The 19,168-nt window shown below is 29.9% G+C and overlaps 1 protein-coding gene and 2 long non-coding RNA genes across 4 annotated transcripts; 1 reads left to right on the top strand and 2 right to left on the bottom strand.

The window, feature by feature from the left end:
- Nucleotides 1-2,737: 2,737 nt before the first annotated feature.
- LOC130440977 (uncharacterized) lies at nt 2,738-3,976 on the bottom strand. Its single transcript, XR_008909574.1, has 2 exons — nt 3,803-3,976; nt 2,738-3,678 (listed from the first exon to the last, which is right to left on the bottom strand). It is a non-coding gene; the product is annotated as an uncharacterized LOC130440977 (long non-coding RNA).
- Nucleotides 3,895-6,922, top strand: LOC130440976 (deoxycytidylate deaminase). Of its 2 annotated transcripts, none has more exons than XM_056774399.1 (5): nt 3,895-3,951; nt 4,301-4,560; nt 4,612-4,847; nt 5,536-5,749; nt 6,767-6,922. In XM_056774399.1, the coding sequence occupies exons 2-5, from the start codon at nt 4,538-4,540 to the stop codon at nt 6,891-6,893; spliced, it is 600 nt and encodes a 199-aa protein (XP_056630377.1). In that variant the 5' UTR covers nt 3,895-3,951; nt 4,301-4,537; the 3' UTR covers nt 6,894-6,922. The 2 variants fall into 2 exon arrangements, with proteins under 2 accessions (XP_056630377.1, XP_056630376.1); XM_056774398.1 differs by having other exon boundaries at nt 3,902-4,024.
- A 2,215-nt stretch (nt 6,923-9,137) lies between these two features.
- On the bottom strand, nt 9,138-14,875 carry LOC130440978 (uncharacterized). Its single transcript, XR_008909575.1, has 2 exons — nt 14,740-14,875; nt 9,138-14,333 (listed from the first exon to the last, which is right to left on the bottom strand). It is a non-coding gene; the product is annotated as an uncharacterized LOC130440978 (long non-coding RNA).
- Between the last annotated feature and the right edge of the window lie 4,293 nt (nt 14,876-19,168).

Genomic DNA, 19,168 nt, shown 5'->3' with positions numbered 1-19,168 from the left:
AGAAGTAGAATAAAGAATGTTAGAACAAATAAGATTATATGAGAAGCGGAAATCGAGAAAGAACAAGGAAATCAAATACCAGACAAAGCAAACAACCTGGACAAAAGACGGCTGAATGGGGACAGGCTAAAGAGGAAACCAAATGGATAGAACCAAATGTTTAAGAAATAAACATATAGTAGAAGAGCTTGCCAATAAGTATAAGTAGTTAATTACAGAACACTTTCACAATAAACTAAGTGCAATATTAAATCAATCAATACATAATACATAATTTTCAGAGTAAAGTAAAATCACTTATGTATCCTTGAAATACAACTATTAATTTATTATTAAAAAAATAATAAACTCAGTTGAGTACTTTTTAGTTATGATAAAAAAATATGTACAAATGTTGCATCTGTTGACCATATTAAAATCATACGATTGTAGTATGGCCATATTATCATCATCCACCTTCCTTTAAACCTTTTCTGTGCTGGTCCTAATATTGAATAAGATGTATCAATTTCATTACAATTTTACTTTTCTGTATCTTTAATGGAAGGAATAAAATACTGATCAAAAAATTATGTGAATTTCAGACGAAGTTATATTACAAATTTTTGATAATATTAATTCTGCTAGTTTATCGAACGTTCGAGGAACTGAAGGACCTAAATAATATAAAAAGTAATAGCCATCAATTAAATCTACATTTACTTGAGTTGGTGATATGTGATCAGTAAAGAGGTGTAATATTTTTATCAATGCGGATTTATCTGTTTTGTGCATTTCTCCAGTACATTGGACCGAAGCAGATGGAACTGATGATAATGGATATGAGAGACAAGCTACCATATTTATTTTCTTTTCAAGAGCAATTGTCATCAAGCGGCCAAAAATATCGCGCTCCATTGCAATTGATAGTCCTTGACTAGCCTCGCTATATGAATACTAATAGTATAGGGCTTGAAGGAATATAAGGTATCGTGCTATGCATTTGTCACTAGAATAGAAGTGGAACTAATGTATTTTCTTAATAAGAAATGTTTAAACTTTAATTTGATTATAATTTGAAGCGGTTACTCGATAGGTACGGTAACGCAACAAAAAAAAATTTTAAAAAGTGTCCTGCCATGGGATTAGCACCATATTTAACAGGGCACTTGTTCATAATTATTTTTTACTCAATTGAAACTAAGTTTTAAAATCAGTTTCAAGCGGTTACTTGATAGGTAGTTTATCTCCAAAAAATGTACCGTGAGAAAAATATAGCAATTTTGTGCACCCTGGCACTAAATGATTTATTCAATAGTTACAGTGAGTAGTATCATTTAAAAAATACTCCATCCTGTGACTCGATAGGCCAGGTTTTTTGCAGCCAGTTCTCGCTCTAGATTATGAACAAACAATATACAGACTAAGTCTGACGTCACAGAGACGGGTGGAGCTTATACCGACAATTTCGTTGATAATGGTAAATACCCATAATCAACTTTTCACTTAGCGTTTTCGTGGTTAATGTGATAAAATAAGACTTTTCAGTTGAATACATTGTTGAAGAAACGTACTATATAAGAGGTTTTTATTAGTTTTCCCCAGGTGAGTTAATTTAACATATTAATTCTGCTTTAAAACTTGTTGGGGTTATGTCTATTTTATTTTTGCAGTACCTTTTTGTTTGTTTTATTTGCAAATCCTTTTGTTGTTAAGAAAATAATGGCTTTTAAACATGTTAAAGCATCAGTGCTTTTATAGATAACAAAAAAATTATAAATAGGGGTGAAAACGCCTTAAAGTCCAGTCATGTGTAGAAAATGGATTTTGACTCTGACTTGCAAGTAATCAGAGGGGAAGTATTTGCTAGTATGAAAGACAAAGCTACAAGGTACCTATAGGTAGGTATATATACGTTTGTTAATGTAATATGGAATTAATCCGGTTATAATTTTATTGTAGGTAGTGTTAGAAAATAATGGCGACATTAAAGAAGCCACCTGCACTTGTCCCAGGGATATAAAATACCATCACATTGCGACGTTGGCACTTTTTGGGAATTACAATATATCTGTAACAGATAAAGCGTGTGCTTGGAAGGCACTACCTAAACCGAAGGTTGGGCCAGTGAAATCTGCAGAAGAGCTTTACCCACCAAAGCCCTATACACTTCTTGAAGGTGGGGTATCAGAAGCATCAATCAACCGATTGAAGGAAAGGCTACACAGCTTTGGAAATATGTTGGTTTTACTTGGCTATTGAACGAGGAATCAATAAATTTGCTGGAAAATGGATTTCCGGTAATTGAAGAAATAATTTCTTCAAAGGACTTTTTGGAGGCCACAGATAAACTGATTGTGTTCAAAGAAAAATGTGCTGTTGATGATCAGCTAATAAAAGAAATCTCTAGTCTCATGTTTTTCAATGTAATTTTTGGTTATTATATCGTGTTAGCAGATAGAGTATACAGTTGGAAAAATCTTTACTATTTAATTTAGACTGAAAAGCCCCTCTAAACAAATTTTTGTTTGCTGAGGATATCAGAAAATTGTTTTTTAATATAAATGTACAATGCCATTTTGTCAATAAAGATTTTTGAAACAAACTTTAGCTACTTTGAATTGCTATTTGAATGTACTATAGTTGTGATTTTTTTTCTGCACACAAAACTTGTAAAATAAACTAAAACACTGCTTGTAGCTTAATAATTTATTTAATGATTGTAAATACTGTAGTCTACTGATAAGAAATCAAATTGTATTTGTTTACTTTATGTTTTATTGTGGTTGGATTTACAGGTTTTAATCAAATTAGAAAAACAGTATTATTATTACTTTTAACAATAATTGTATTAGATCAGGTCATTTATAAATTAAGTAAAATCTAAATATACATTTTTTAAATAAAAATTTCTAAACTTTTTACAAAAAAAATAAGGAAGTAATATAAGGAATAAGGAAATATATTGCTACAATAAAAAATATTTAAAACTCAAAATTATAATATGTCGTACTTTGGCTCAACTCCGTACGGTTAATCAATTCAGTTCACGTTAAACGGCATAACCTACAGTATAGATCCTACCATTAATACTCCTCAACTTCTTTAATTGGGGGATATTGCAAGTTTGGGAGGGCTACACACTATTGAAAGATAATTGAAATTTGTGATATATATGATTGAACTTGCTGCAAAATATTATAACACTTTATTCTCCTGATGGTCCATTCCACATGAATTCTAGCCTTTGCAATTTGCTGAGTTTCATATACTTGGGATTCTGTAAGCTGTGGTGTTGTTGTTTTTTTATCATATGTCTACCCTGGATAAGCCTGATTACACCGTTTAGTGCAACACCTACCAACATTTTCCATGTGTTTCAGTGTTTGTATGAACTGTATGTCAATCTCTGATTTTCCATGTTTGCTGGAACTGCTGAATAAATTTTGGTGCAATCCAAAATTATCCTACAATTTTTTAAATTATATAGTTTTCATCAAATTATTGAAAAGGACTTCATGTAGAACATATATCCACGTTATTATAATGTTGTAGTTGCTGATGAGAGAAATCCATCTATTCCGCTCGGTCTTGTTTGTTGAGAACCGAAAAAAACTTACATGGATGCTTTGAACTGTAATGTTTACAGTCTGGAACAAAGCACATACCCATTCTGAAGCAGTCCTAGATCTTAAAAACCTAAAAATTAATTTATTTATACTCGAAAACTCTTGACTTTTAGGTGATGATAGAGACAACAAAAATAAAATAGACATAACCTCAACAAGTTTTAAAGCAGAATTAATATGTTAAATTAACTTACCTGGGGAAAAACTAATGAAAACCTCTTAAATAGTCCGTTCCTTCAACAATATATTCAACTGAAAAGTCTTATTTTATCACATAAGCCACGAAAACACTAAATAAAAAGTTGCTTATGGGCATTTACCATTATCAACAAAATTGTTTGGAGTCGGTATAAGCTCCGCCCATCTCTGTGACGTCAGACTTAGGGTGTCTGATACATAGAGATATTACAGATAGAGTAGGCATGCTTTAGGCGCCCATACAAGTGGGAGCGTCTGGCCGATAGAAAGAGAGAGAGAATAATTTATGTATTGCTGTCTCTGTCTAATGGCGCATGCGCGTTGATTAGATTTCGTGTACGCACTTTACCGGTGCCCGTTGAATCAGAGACACGCATGCGCAGTACGCAACAAAAGAAAGAGATAGAAATACATAAATGATTCTCTTTTCATTCGCGAGACGCTCTCACTTGTAGGCATGCCTACTCTATGGTAATATCTCTATGGTCTGATAGGATAACAATATGGCGGCCGTGACGTCACGCTCCGGTTTTATAATATTCAACCGAAGTCACCGCGTTTTATAGTAACCATATCTAAGTGTTTGTTCATAAATCGGAAACGGTCGGAGTAACCTGTCGAACATGGTAAACTTACCGATGTCACCATAGATCAATCACATCCTGGATTTAGAGTTAGATATTGCTTTGAAATAAAAAAGAAGAACAAAAGTTATACCATTGTTTTGAATTATGGAGGAAACTTTAGGTATAAGGTAAATATTTTTAGATACTTGTCCTGCTATTCGTACCTAACCATATTTCAGGCATATAAATCTTAAAAGAAAAGATTATCTGGAATGGGAAGATTATTTTATGGCAACAGCTTTTTTAGCTGCAAAAAGAAGCAAGGACCCTTGTACACAAGTAGGAGCATGTATTGTTAATAATGAAAATGTGATTGTTGGAGTAGGTTACAATGGAATGCCTAAAAATTGTCATGATGACAATTTTCCGTGGGGAAAATCATCTAATAACCCGTTACTTAACAAATTTATGTATGGTGAGTCAAAAATTCGATATTTGTATAAATAAATTATTGTAATTTCCCTTACGATATTCGATATATTTATAGTACTGATATAGTCTTGTCTATCAAAAGTTATTGTTAATTACTGAAATCACATGAGGTTAGTTTATAATCACCATCAAATATAGTGAATTGCATCTTTTACAACCCTTAATTTAATTTTTATTGTAAAAATATCGCCATAGCGACGACTTTGGATGTAATACAGAGTTCCAGTGTAGTACTGAAAAGTATTATGTATTGATTGATTTAATATTGCACTTAGTTTATTGTGAAAGTGTTCTGTATTAAATACTTATACTTACTTATTGGCAAGCTCTTCTACTATATGTTTATTTCTTAAACATTTGGTTCTATCCATTTGGTTTCCTCTTTAGCCTGTCTCCATTCAGCCGTCTTTTGTGGTACTACTTTTGTTTGTTTTGCTACTTTTAATTCAAGTTTAATTGATTAATTGTTCCTTGTTTTCTATAGCCTCTTCGCCATTTCTATTAGTATCGTCATTTCTGTTGATTAGCATCTAGGATTTGTACATTTGTTATATCTTCTATTTTTTGAAAAACCCTGTACAGTGCTGCATATGTAGATACATTAGACCATTAGACATAATTATAGATTTTGTTGATTTCCTTTTAATAAAAGAATATATATTTATTTTTAGTATGTCATGCGGAGGTTAACGCTGTTTTAAACAAGAATAGTGTTGATGTAAAGAACTGCAAACTATATGTTGGTTTATTCCCATGTAATGAATGTGCAAAAGTCATTATACAATCTGGAATCAAAGAAGTTATATATTTATCTGATAAACATTCTTCAAAAAATAGTACTATAGCTTCAAAAATGATGTTTGATGCGGCCGAAATTAAATACAGGTATTATTCTATATGATTTATTTGATAAACTCTGTAAAAACCAACCACCACAATGCATAGGATGATTGTGGAAATTCAATGGTAAAATTATACAAAAAGTTATCAAAAACATAAATATCCAATTAAAAATCTGTTTCAACCACAAAAAGTAATTTTCTTCACTTGTTAAATTTCAAAAATATTAAGCATCCATCAATGGAATTAATTACAGCAACTTTAAAATTTATTAAATATTTTATAAAATTTATAAGATAGAACTATAAATTTTACAGGTCTCTTTTATCATTGACTGCTTTTTCATTTATATCTTTGTCATCCATTTCTATAAATTCTCTTTCTTGTATTTGAATTGTCACAAAATCTATAACTCTAATTAGAAAATTAGAGAATGAATCCACAAAAATGTAAATTGTGAAATATAAATTGAATATATAAAATAAAACTATATGAAGGGCTATGAGAAGAACGATCACAGTCCCAAATTCAGCATTGCGTTTTTTAAGTTTGAAGTCAAATAAAAAGCTTAAACATGGAGGTAATTAAATTTTTTTTAATCTTGATGCTTTAATACATTATTTATTACATAATTGAGAAATGCATTCAGTACATTGAACCTAAACACATTATTTGAAAACTCCTTTTTATGTAGTTCGTGTGTGTGTGTGTGTCTTTCCTTTTCAATTTCCATGGGGTAGAATTTCGAATACAACAAAATTTTTTAATAACCTGACTAGAAGTCTACTGAATAAGAACGGGCATACGCATAAATGAATTGATCATTTGTTGGTATAAATGATTCCCAAGTACAATTTTTATATCTTAGTGTTATTTTCTGTAAATTTCTAAAATTATGATATTAAACCTGCCACAATGAAAATGGACAAATAAGCAAGTCAAAGAAATCGCCCTCTTGTGAATTGGGAATCAAGTGGAGCAGTTCAGTTTTTTATAATTTATGATGATGATCTATTGAAACTTATTAGATTAGGATTAACCTTGTTAATCCTTTTGTTTCAGGCAATTTGTTCCAAAGCACACAAAAATTGTGATTGATTTTGAAGAAATAGATTGGAATAAGATGCATCAACTTCCTGTAAGCCCTATTAAAGATATTGAGACTGATCAGGAAATTCAAGAAAATTAGCATTATTGTCAAAGCATATATATATATATATATATATATATATATATATATATATATATATATATATATATATATATATCTCCAGTAAGAGTTGATTATAAAAATATTTATTTATCAAAGAACTAACTTAATAATACGTGACTTGGCCCATAGGCGATAAATTTTCTTTAGAAACATAAGAATAAATTAAATCGTTCATCCTTAGTTTACTTATTGATAATTCTAAGCTTTACAATCAGTCTAAATTATATCTTTGAAATATTTTTTTATGAGATCGTTATACTATCTTTATACAGTTATACAGTTTTTGACAATCTAAACTTACAGCAGCTAACCTAAACTAACCATACATTTGCTTGTTACTTTGGAAGTTATTGCACATTGTAATTATTTGAATTAATTGCAAAAGCTCGTGGTTGTGGATTAGGAAGGATCATGGCGACATCGGTGATATACAGAGTGTGTATGTCTTCAATATCAGGGAAAAAGGATGACCATGATGAGCCCGGTTTCTTCCGAAGATAAGATACTTTCAGCTCTGTACCCGAATAATGACTGAGAACTTTTCCGACGTAGTATACAACATAAGTCTTTTTCTCAAACTTTACCAACACAAAACAATTATCTTTCATTTTATCTGGAGTCACATTTAAATTATTATCGATCGAAATCAATTGGAGATGTTAAACTCTCCTGTAAGCTAAATTGCGATCCTTCAGATTCTTCTGAATCTTCATCACTTTCTATTTGCTTAGCTTTCTTTTTATTATGTATTAAATTATGTTGGTAAACTACGTTTCACTGCTTTGGCTCTGGCTTTCCTTTCCTGTTCTATTTTTTTCAATTTTTTCTGTCTATGTTTCTCTTCTAGTGCTGTTTTTTCAGGTGTATCTGTATATATACGGGATTTACCAGGTTTTCTTCCTTTATTGGTTTTTCTGTTTCTAACAACTGTAGGATAAGGTCTAATGACTTCTGGTGTTACGGGAAGACAAGCACTTGGTTCAGATTGTGTCTTAGTTACAGAGGTGGAAGGTTCGTCAGTTCCTGTAAAAATATCTTGGAAGATTTTGAAGCAAAGAAGGTGACTCCTCACGAATATCTGGCTCATTAATATCAGTAGATGGCACAATGGTGGAGGGTTGTGATTCCAGAGCGACAGTACTTGTTTCTGGATTTCTGAAGTTTTACCAGTTTAGGTATGTTTATAAATATTGACTGTCTTGCCAGTATTCGACATACGCCAATTGTTAAACGCAACTTTTAACTTTGCCTTGAATGGGCCGAACACTGCAACATCTAAAGATTGCAATCGATGACTGGTGTGCGGGGGAAAAGACACAAAAATTATGCCATTGTCTCGAGCATATATCATAGCCTGTAAGCTGATATGGCTTTCGTGATTATCACACAATAGTAAAATTGTATGCTCTGTAGAGCTCAGAGTGTGTTTCTGAATGTGCCTTAAAACCGAAACAAATATGTCAGCATTTATCCACCCACTTCAATTAGCAGCCGAGGCTTCCTTCAGGAACCCCTTCTAGAAAATGGTTCCCATAGTGTACACGTGGAAACACAAATAGCGGAGGAATAGTATTGCCGTTTGTAGAAATAATTGCACCAAATGTTACTAGTTCGCCTCTTTCCGGACACCATTTGTCCCACTTGTTTTTGAGATTTAGGAGTTTCTAAAACTGTAGATACGCCCGACTCGTCAAAGTTATATATTCTGTTGGCAGCAAAATTATGTCTTTATAACACTTCAGCTAAATTATTATAAAACTCTTGGACTGCATGCTTATTGAAGGCGAACGATCTAGCTGCACTTGTCTTCTCCAGTTTTCGCAGACTGCGGTTGGTGTTTCTCTCTCTATATTTACACATCCACTCTACGCCGGCCATTTGGTTTTCATTACATTTCGTGGGATATTTTAAATTTCGCGTATTCGTATGCAAGGTTGGAATTTGTACTGTTGTTAGCCCATAATGCAGTGTCTCTTCTTCCAAGGAGAAGACTTGTAGGCTCGTGAACTTAGAATGAAATGTTCGTGAAGGTCCATCGGTGTTAGAGCTATCTTTAAATTTCTGGACTCTGCTTTCCAACGTCGATGTCTTGATGTTATATTTCAACGCGGTTTTCCTATACGACAACCGTCCTTGAATTATGTAATCAATTGCTAATTTCATGGACTCTTCGCCAACCTCTTGAGTACGCGAAATAAAATTTTTGGTAATCAAAAATTATTTTTAAAAATTTATTTAATACAAAAATTACAATTAATCTTGTATTATTGAATGGTTACAATTAATCTCTCAAGCGAATTAACTATAAACATTACTAAGGTGTTTACATTCTTTCGTTTATATAATCAAATTATTGCTGACAATGTGTTTACAATATTTGAAACTATTGCGTTTTATTAAAATGACCTTCTAGAATTCGATGTCTTCTTCAAATTTCTGTTTTCTTATAAATTTTCTTTTATATTTTTGAATTAACCATAACATTATTAAAATTATACAAATGATTATAATTATTGTAAATAGTCCTATTGATACATGGTTTTGTGAATTGTAAATTTCATGGATTGGCTTTATATTTCTAGCTATTTTATTTATTTCATATAATTTTTCAAAGTCTGTTGGTTAAATTTTTCTAGCACTGGACATTCTTCTTTGATAAAAATAACATCTTCTTGATTTCTGGCCAAGTAAGGTTGAGGAGGGATAAATATTGTATTATTTTGGATTATAGGGTATAAATGGAAAAATTCATAGGTTTTAGGTTTCAAGATTGGAACATGGGTAGCAAAAATTATTTTGGATTTGGAAAAGGTTACTTGTGAGCCCAGAAAGAGATAATACGTTAAAATATTATTAAATGTTGGGATTTGTTCTTCTTTATAAATAGTATTTCAATATTCCATCATTTCTAAAATTTCTTGACTAGATATTACTGATCTATGAATAGTATTTAATTTAGAAAATGTTATTGCGTTTTCAATATTATCAATCAATGTAATTAAACTTTGACAATCCAGATTAATCTGTGAAATTTTACTGTAAAATGTTATAAAATTATTCAAAGTTATTATTTTATTTTCTATCGAAATGTAAAATTTCTCTAAATTATCAGAAAGTTTCTGTTGATTGTACCATAGAATCGTAATCGATTTATTATAATGATCAATTAATTTTTTGTGTAACGATATTTGCAAATTTACTTCATGAATTATTTGTTTTTGATTTTGTTGTAAAACATTTATAGCATTATCATATCTTTCTTCGTCGTCTGAATCTAGAGTTCCAAAAAGCCATTTATCTATTTTGCCTACTGCATTTATTAATCCTCTTTTTAATCTGGATAAATGTTCTCTGATTTTTTATCTAAAGTATTAATTAAAATTTCTGTTCTACTTAGTGATTGTTCAGCTAAATTATGATATGAAATAGGATTTGTAGCGCTCGCTTGAGATAAATTATTTTTTAAACTATAATAAAATTGTTTTTAATTATTAATCTGTTTATGAATATATTCTAGGTCTATATAATATATACTTAGTATATATACAGTATACTTAGTATAAATAAGGTTACTGGTTCCTAAATTGATAGGTAATAATAAATTGTTTACTTTCGTAATTTCTACATCTTCTGTTTTAATCTTCTTGTAAAGTAGTAGTAATATTATTATCGTTGTTAGTTTCATTTTTCTATTACAAATTTTTAGTGTAAGTTTTAGATTTTCTGATTATGTTTTTGTGATAAGTTCCTTTATTTGTTTCTAATAATATACAGAATCTTTTACGATTTGTGCCTTTTTAAATTTAGGTAATTTTTTATCTCGAAATTTTGTCTTTATATAAGCTGTATCTTGATTTGCATAAGAAGGGGGATCATTTCTATTCTCATTTCTCTTATTAATTATTTTTTCTTTGATATCGGCATTCCTATCTTTAATTTTTTCATATAGTAATTTTGAGGTTTCTTTATGATTTTGTATATAATTAGATATTATTAAATGATCGTCTAAATCAAAAGGATCAGGATTATTTATGTGGCCTTTAATAATTTCGAATAGTGTAAATTGTGTTGCCAATGCCAATATTGAGTGTTTAATTAATTGATCAGGCGTTAAATCTTTATTAGTTTCTCTTAAACATCTTAAATGTTAAATACGAGTGATTAGCTATTTTAAAAGTGTCTATATGTATATGTTCGAATGGTTTGTTAGCTGTTGGGGTTAAATTAAATTTAATTACTGGGGGATTTCTATCATATTTATTCTTTTGACATATTTCACAATTCACAAAATTTTCTATATCTTGTAACATTTTAGGCCAATAATATTTTTCAGTTAATGATTTCTTTAATTCGTTAATTCCTCTGTGTCCTTTTTTGTATATGTGATAGTATTCTAATTTTTCTTTTGGTTCTTCTTCGCTTAAAATATCTTTGACAACATTTATACAGTGAATAAATATTCATGTGATTGGTTCGAATTAATTTACTTATATCTTTTTCGTGTTGATTGCCAATTATATTTTCGCCAATTATTTTTTTCGTCCTTTTTCAAATAATTATTCATATTGGCTTATTTATAAAGAATAAATTTTAAGAGGTTCATTTAAAGTTATTGAAATTGTTTTGAACGTTTCATTTATGCTTTATTGATTATAATTTAAATTTTTATATTATTTTCTTTTTCCATTAGTTAAATAAACAAAGTTATGAATCATATTATTAAATTTCTTATATATATTCTAATTAATAATAACTTTTTATTATTCTAGTTTCTAAAAGTTTACTAATTTTTTTTATATTTTACTTATTTATTAGGGGTCATCCATAAATTACGTCACATGTTAATGGGGGGGAGGGTATCATCGGAATGTGACATAGTGTGACAAGGGGCAGGGGGGGTCAAAAACTTTGTGACATCACATGTTAAAATTCAAAATTCATCACGCAAAATTTAATGAGTCGTTTGTTGCTTCCTAACTAATCGTTTGTTTTTCTGTTGTCTAAAATATTTGACTTCTTTATGTTAATTTTATCAAAGATTATATAATAAAAGTAAGAAAAAAATAAAAATAACTGTTTTCTTTTGATTATTTTTGAATAAATATATAAATTTGAAAAATGTGTGACGTCACATCAGGGGGGAGGGGGTTTTGAAATTGTGACAACCTGTGACAAGGAGGGGGGAGGGGTTAAAAAGTCCTGAAATTTGTGTGACGTAATTTATGGATGGCCCCTTATCTATTAATTCTAAATCTTATCTATTCTTATAACGTAATAATAATAAAAAAGAAAGGTCTTTGTATAAAAATCAATTTTATAATTTCTTGAATTGCGTACCATTTTAATGAATGATAATATTTATTTTTCCAAAATTGTTCTTCTATTATTTTGTCATTTAGCATAGCGATTAATTTTCTATTGAAATATTTTAAACTTATATTAGTATTATTCTTAACAATTTGTTTGTTAATTATTTCATAATTAATAACCATTTTCTCATTTTCATTATTCATGTCTCTTTTATTAATCATATTATTTTGATTTTGTATATCCAATATATTTGTATTTAATTCAGGTTTTATAGCATAACATTCTTCTTGTAATATATCATTATCTATTTTTATAACATCATTTATATCTTTTTCTTCCATTGTTATATCATTATTTATTTCATTTATTTTTCTATTTAATTCTATTACATTTTCTTTTAGTTCAATTTCATTGTCATTTTCATTCATTTTTAATTCATCTAATCCTGTATATTTTAATTCTATGTTTAATTCCACTTTATCAAATAATTCTACTTCTAATTCTCCTTTTGTATTATTATTCATTTCTCTTACCATTATAATATTTTCTTCTGAATTCTTTTCTGTTACATTTATCTTTTTCTTCTTCATCAAATAATTTACTGAGATCTAGCTCTAATTATTATACTGGTTAGCGATGTTCGAATCTTTACATTTGAATGATGTATACATAGAGGATGATGTTATTCAACAATTGAAGGCTTTAATATTGATTTGTTACTTCCTGTATCTATTAATAATTTTAATTTTGAATTTTTAATTTCAATATATGACAACGGATTGTTTGTTACGGTTTTTATTTCAATTATTTTTAATTTTTCTTTCGAGGCTCTTTTCGAAAATTCACAGTCTGATCATTATTTTCATCTGGCTCAAATAAATTCTGAAAATCAATTATTTTTTCTTCTTCTTCATTATCGTTACAATTATTATTGTATAATTCCTCAGATGTAAAATTTGGTTTTTGATTTCTTGATTGGAAATTTTTATACTAATAATTATTATTGTTATTATAATAATTATTGCGATTAATATTTACATGTCTACTGGGTTTATCTGAAAAATTTCTTAATGTTGTAGACATCGGTTCTGGTTTTGGTAGTCGATTTACAAGTATTTGATTTGGCCGGAAAACATTTTTTCTTGTGCCAAATACTTGTGCATTTTTTATTATTATATTGATTATTTCTAATATTTTCCATTGAATTAGTTTTAAAATTATTATTATTATTGTACTTAACTCTGGGCTCGTAAAATTGGCCATAGAGTTTCTCGAAGTTTTCGAATTCATAAACATTGTATTAGAGCTTTTTTTAATTTGAACTATGCATTTAGTTCAATCCTATTTCTTACCATCATTTCTGCTTTATCAATTAATTTTTCTTGGATACATTCCATTTCTCACATCTATTAATAAATTTATTCAATGTATTTATATTACCATCATATGGTTTTATATTGTCTAATTTTAGTTTAAATAATTAAACCAATTAAGGGTTTTTGGATTAGCTGTTGCCATTTTTGCGTAATCTGGATTATCTACTAAGTTTAAATCACAAAATGTATTTAATAAAGTATCCAAATCTTTCATATACTTGATAAAAAAAATTAAAATTAATAAATTATCTCTTCCTTACTCAGAATCAATAAGGATAGATAATAAAAAGGAATAAAAATAAGGGAACTTGGCACTTACAATTATTTGAAGTCCTGTCCTTCGCAGAGCTCGTGGATTTAGTGCTGAGGTACTGAAGTACTTAATCCGAACTTTTATCACACTTTGCGTAAAACTCGCGACCGCACTATCCTACTGACTGCGCCAAATATAATTTTCGGTAATAAAAAATTATTTTTAAAAATTTATTTAATACAAAAATTACTATTAATCTTGTATTATTGAATGGTTACAATTATTCTCTCAAGCGAATTAACTGTACTAACTATATAAACATTACTAAGGTGTTTACATTCTTTCGTTTATATAAAAAAATTATTGCTGACAATGTGTTTACAATATTTGATACTATTGCGTTTTATTAAAATGACCTTCTAGAATTTTCTCCATGTAATTCGCGTACCCTTCTTTTCATATTTTCGTACCATGATTCTGCAATAAAATATGTATTATTAGTTTTAATTTATAAAAATATAACGCTTTGTTCGAAGTAGAATACTTAAAAATATTTTATTGTGGTGTCTTTACGATAATTTTAAAAGGTTTCTATATTTTATTCTATAAAAATCTAATTTTGAAGTTCTGGTGGTTAATAAAATCTAAAGGGGAGCATTCGTACGCGTAGGAATGTGTCCCCTGGTTGGCTGTCTGAATGCTCCCCATGCCTTGCATAAAATTCTAATACAACTTTACACAAATACTAATTTAGTTTCAGAAATATAACAATTAAAGCTCAAAATAATCAATATTAACGTTAATATTTATCATTACTATTTTGTTAAAAACGTAACAACATTCTTACAATTGCGAATTAAGATTAGGTAAAAAATTTACTCACCGCTCGCGAAAACACGTTACGCCTTGTCAACCGATACACCGTGCCGCGACTGGCGTGATACTCTGCTAGCAACATGGCGGCCGGTATGTCTATGCACACAAGTAAAAGCGTTTAGTTTTTCTGTTATACCTACTGTACGAATGTACCCCGCGTACGAATGGTAACCACTTTCCCCTACTAGACAGAGTTGATTAGACCTAGGGAAAGTATACTCTTACTTCCTTGAGTTAGTAAAAGTTGACTTTTTGCAAGGGGAAAACCGATTTGGCCATGGTAAAATCGACTCTTACTGATATTTTCAGGAAAAGTTGATTAAATGGAAACAGTGATATTTTAATCAACAAGAAAGTCAGAGTTGACTATATCTAATGAAATTATACTCCTACTATCTTGAATTAGTGAAAATTGACTTACCGTAAGGAAAAACAGTCTTCCTAATAAATAAATAAAAAAAAATAAATAAAAAAGCAAAAACTCCAAAATAAAAATTTTTATTGGACAATGTTTTATTATTTATTACAACAAGAACATTTGAACACTCCTTGTCCATTTCCAAGCGATTGTGAAGTTGCAACAGTCCTCAAAGCAATAATTTTATCCATAGGTTTCAATTTTCATTAACAATGTTTGTAGGACATTTACTGAATTGACCTGAAAAATACAAAAATTTAATATTAGGTACTGGGAGAGAAAGAGAGAGAAGTTGCCTTGAAAAAAGCTGCTTCAGAATTCCATTTCTTGTTTCGATTCGATAGAATTCATCATCGTCGACCTCCAGTATCATGGTATTTTTGTTTTGTCCAATGATATTAGTATTTCCATTCTCGTTACACATTCTGTTTCGTTTTCTTGTTGTTGCTGCTCCTGTATTTGATTAAAAGCACATTGAAGATCCACTTCTATTTCTAAATTTGTCAATATCTCAGTAGGTAGTTTTGAAATGGATCAGCCAGGTCTCGGGGGGCAACCGAACATTGCCTCATACGGAGACCTTTTTATCCCACTATGCAATGCAGTGTTTTTCATAAGTTGAATAAACTTTAAGCCTTCACTCCATTTTGATGTTTTGTGGTCTTGCATCCAGGTGGTTATCATATTCTCTATGTTTTGGTTGGCTCTCTCAACACTACCTTGACTTTGACTATGTCGCGGTTTGCTATGCACCATTTTGAAGTTTGGCCATACAGGAACCAGATTGTCAATAATTTTATTAACGAATTCTCTGCCATTGTCAGATTGTAAAATATAAGAAGCGCCTAACAAAGTAAAAATATCAATGATGTTTTCACATACTTCGTTTGAAGTCTTTGATTTCAGTGGACTTAGTACAACAAACTTTGTTAAATGATCCTGGTACACCATTATAAATTTAAAATATCTATCGGGTTGCGACTGGAAATCAATCAAATCCACTTGACATCAAGAATTCATTTCCTTGAATAACAAAGGCTTTACAACCAGTCCTTTCTTCTTATGGTTCAATTTTTGAATAAAGGTTCGCACAAGCTTAAAAGTAGTGAAATGTCCTTTATAGTTACATTTTGGAATTTTCCTTTCAATTTCTCAATCTTGCGATCTCTTCCTCCATGTCCATTAGATATGTGCGCCTCGTTTAGAACTCCAAACAGCTCTTTATCAAAAACATAATACTAATGTTTTCTTGGTCTGTGACAGGGTGAATTAGTTTTGTAATACCGCATACTTCAATAATATCATATTGCCTTGAAAACCTAAGATCATTGCTTTCTTTTTTACTCGAGGTCTTTAGATTTTAGATAATTTTGGTATTAATGGACAATACAAATAAGTTTCAATTATTACGAGTGAAAACAATAGCAATCGTTAGTACATTCCAATGTTTGTTATTTTTAACATGCTTTGTAAAAAAAGTGAACTAGCCGTTAAATTGATTTATTAAAACTTTACATTAACAAACGTTGGCCCATTTGATTTCATACAATAATACAGAATTTGTTCAAATCTATTTCTAACATTTTGTAGTATATCAGGTGTTATGTTTCTGGACTCCGCTGTAATCCGCTACAGGAGCCACATAGTGCGGAGGTGCTCCATCTTGCTGAAAATGAAGCCGACCAGAAGTATGATTTTGGATCTTCAATTATTTGTGTTATTAAAGAATTAATTGTATCTTCAAGTATGTTTAGGTAGACTTAACCAGTTAAATTTCCAGGAATAAAAAGTGGTCCTATGATATGATTTCCTGATTTGCCACACCAGAAGTTTATTTTTTGAGGATACTGGGTATGAACCTCACGAAATAAATGTGAGTAACTGCAATTGTGCCTATTGTGTGCATTCTTCGGAAAAACGCATGTTAAATAATATGCGGATCTTCAATTAAACGCTGGCTCATTGTTTCACAAAATTGCAGCCTTCTATTAGGATCATCCTCATTTAGTTCCTGTACTAGTTGAATTTTGTACGGCTTGCCTGAGGCTTCAGCTAGTTGACGAGTACTTTGAGTATGATCCAATTCAACATGCCCTAACTTCAACAGCTTCATTTCAGATTGGTTTCTGCGGTTGGTGTTCTACATTACAGACAAATCCGGTATCTACAAAATTTTTAACTAACTTGCCAACGTACATATCATTCACATTTTTATCGGGATGACTCTTATTAAATAAGCGAGCCGTAAGTCTAGCACAACTATTATTTTGAAAATAAAGTTTAACTATTTCAACTCGTTCTGGAATGGAATAAATCATTTTATACCGTAAAATTAAAATAATTTGAAAAGCAACAAAACTGAATCAATGAATAACTAAAATAAACTGTGTAAATTCTTTTCCTACACGTATCTGCAGTTTTTATTTCAACAAAAAAACGCAAACGATTTGTGAGGATTTAGTTCTGATAAATAATGTCGTGTTTTTGAAATCCCATTTTCCTTTAAATTAGATAATTTAGAAATGATTGTAGTTGTTTTCACTGGTGAAAATTATTTGTATTTTTCGCTAATACCAAAATTATTGGCTTAATGTCTTTAAAGCCGTTTTCGCATTAACTGTTTTAGTTAAATACGTAAAAATGTTAAAAATATATAATTAGATGCTTCTTTTATATGTCTTCAAAAGAATCTCATTGAAAAGTTCCTATTTCAGTACACACTGTCATTCAACTATAATCAGATGAATTCTGCAGCATATATCTTGGCAGTAGTCAAGTATATGTATATCGAGTTAAAGCCTAAACTGATAATAACTGTCTTTTTTATCCAACACAATTCAAATTACAATGATTTTGTGAGATAGGTGGAATACATTGGAATACTACACAACTTATTGGAGAACTGATTATTTCCTAATAATGATTGAAACCATGTATCAAGTTTTCAAAAGAAAAATGAATAACTATAAAGCTGCAATGCCTTTTTATTCAGAATAACAGAATATAGGAAATTTTCCAATAACGACGAGAGCTTCTATTTGTTGTTCTCATTTGCATACAACCCTTTCACCTACTGAATTGAAAGGTTTAAGAGGCAATGGTCAATAGTCAAATCAAACAGCAAATTTAAAATTTTGGTTTATTCGATTTTGGGCACATGTTCTTATAAAATGAGAATAGATATATTCCTCTATTTTTCAACTCACTAGATATTTCATTTGTTGAAATCTGTTGAACACAAAATGTTTGATAGCTATTTCATGTTATCCTTAGATATATTTCGTCTGCTGGCTCTTTATCTAGAGGTTCAGATATATCTAAAAATAATACTGAGAATGAAAATCCGATTACGGTTTACAACAATCAAAAGGATTTTCAGATATTGGTAATGGTGAAAGAAAGATTTGTTCCAACACCGATATACATGATGCATCATAGAAAGTAAGATTCGAATGCTCCTACACCGAAATTCAAAAACTTTCAATGTTGCCATGTGTGTACTTCTATTCTACTTATTTTTCATTTAAAAAGTGGCAACAGTTGACAAGAGAAATAGAAAGAGATGACCTCTACTAATGTAACTTCTAGAACTTCAATTTTGATTAGCAGATACACAGAAGTCAAGGCGATTGCAATAGTGACTGAAAATACAGTTGTAATACAAATTATCTACCAAGACTCTTCTGTTTTCCCCCATTAATCTCATAGCAAACAAATCTTTTTATGTATAAATAATGTAGAAACGCAGTTCTAGCATCCAAATCTGAAATAAGTTACAAGCTCAAGCGATTGAAATGACAGTGGTTTATTATGAAAATAAAAAATAGTTAGTATCAAAGATGTACCTTATGTGATTGGTACCTAAGATATTAGATTGTGCAGCTCTTCTCCTAATTATTTTTGATGTGTCAGCTTTAGGCATTTCTATTTCGAAATACAATCGAGAAAACGAGAAAAAAACCTATAAAAGAATGTTTTCAAATAGTTATAACTTTTATCGCACAAATTCAAATGATAA

Source organism: Diorhabda sublineata, chromosome 3 (genome assembly GCF_026230105.1).
Source record: "Diorhabda sublineata isolate icDioSubl1.1 chromosome 3, icDioSubl1.1, whole genome shotgun sequence".
Classification (NCBI taxonomy): Eukaryota; Metazoa; Arthropoda; class Insecta; order Coleoptera; family Chrysomelidae; genus Diorhabda; species Diorhabda sublineata.
This window is presented reverse-complemented; position numbering and strand designations above follow the sequence as displayed.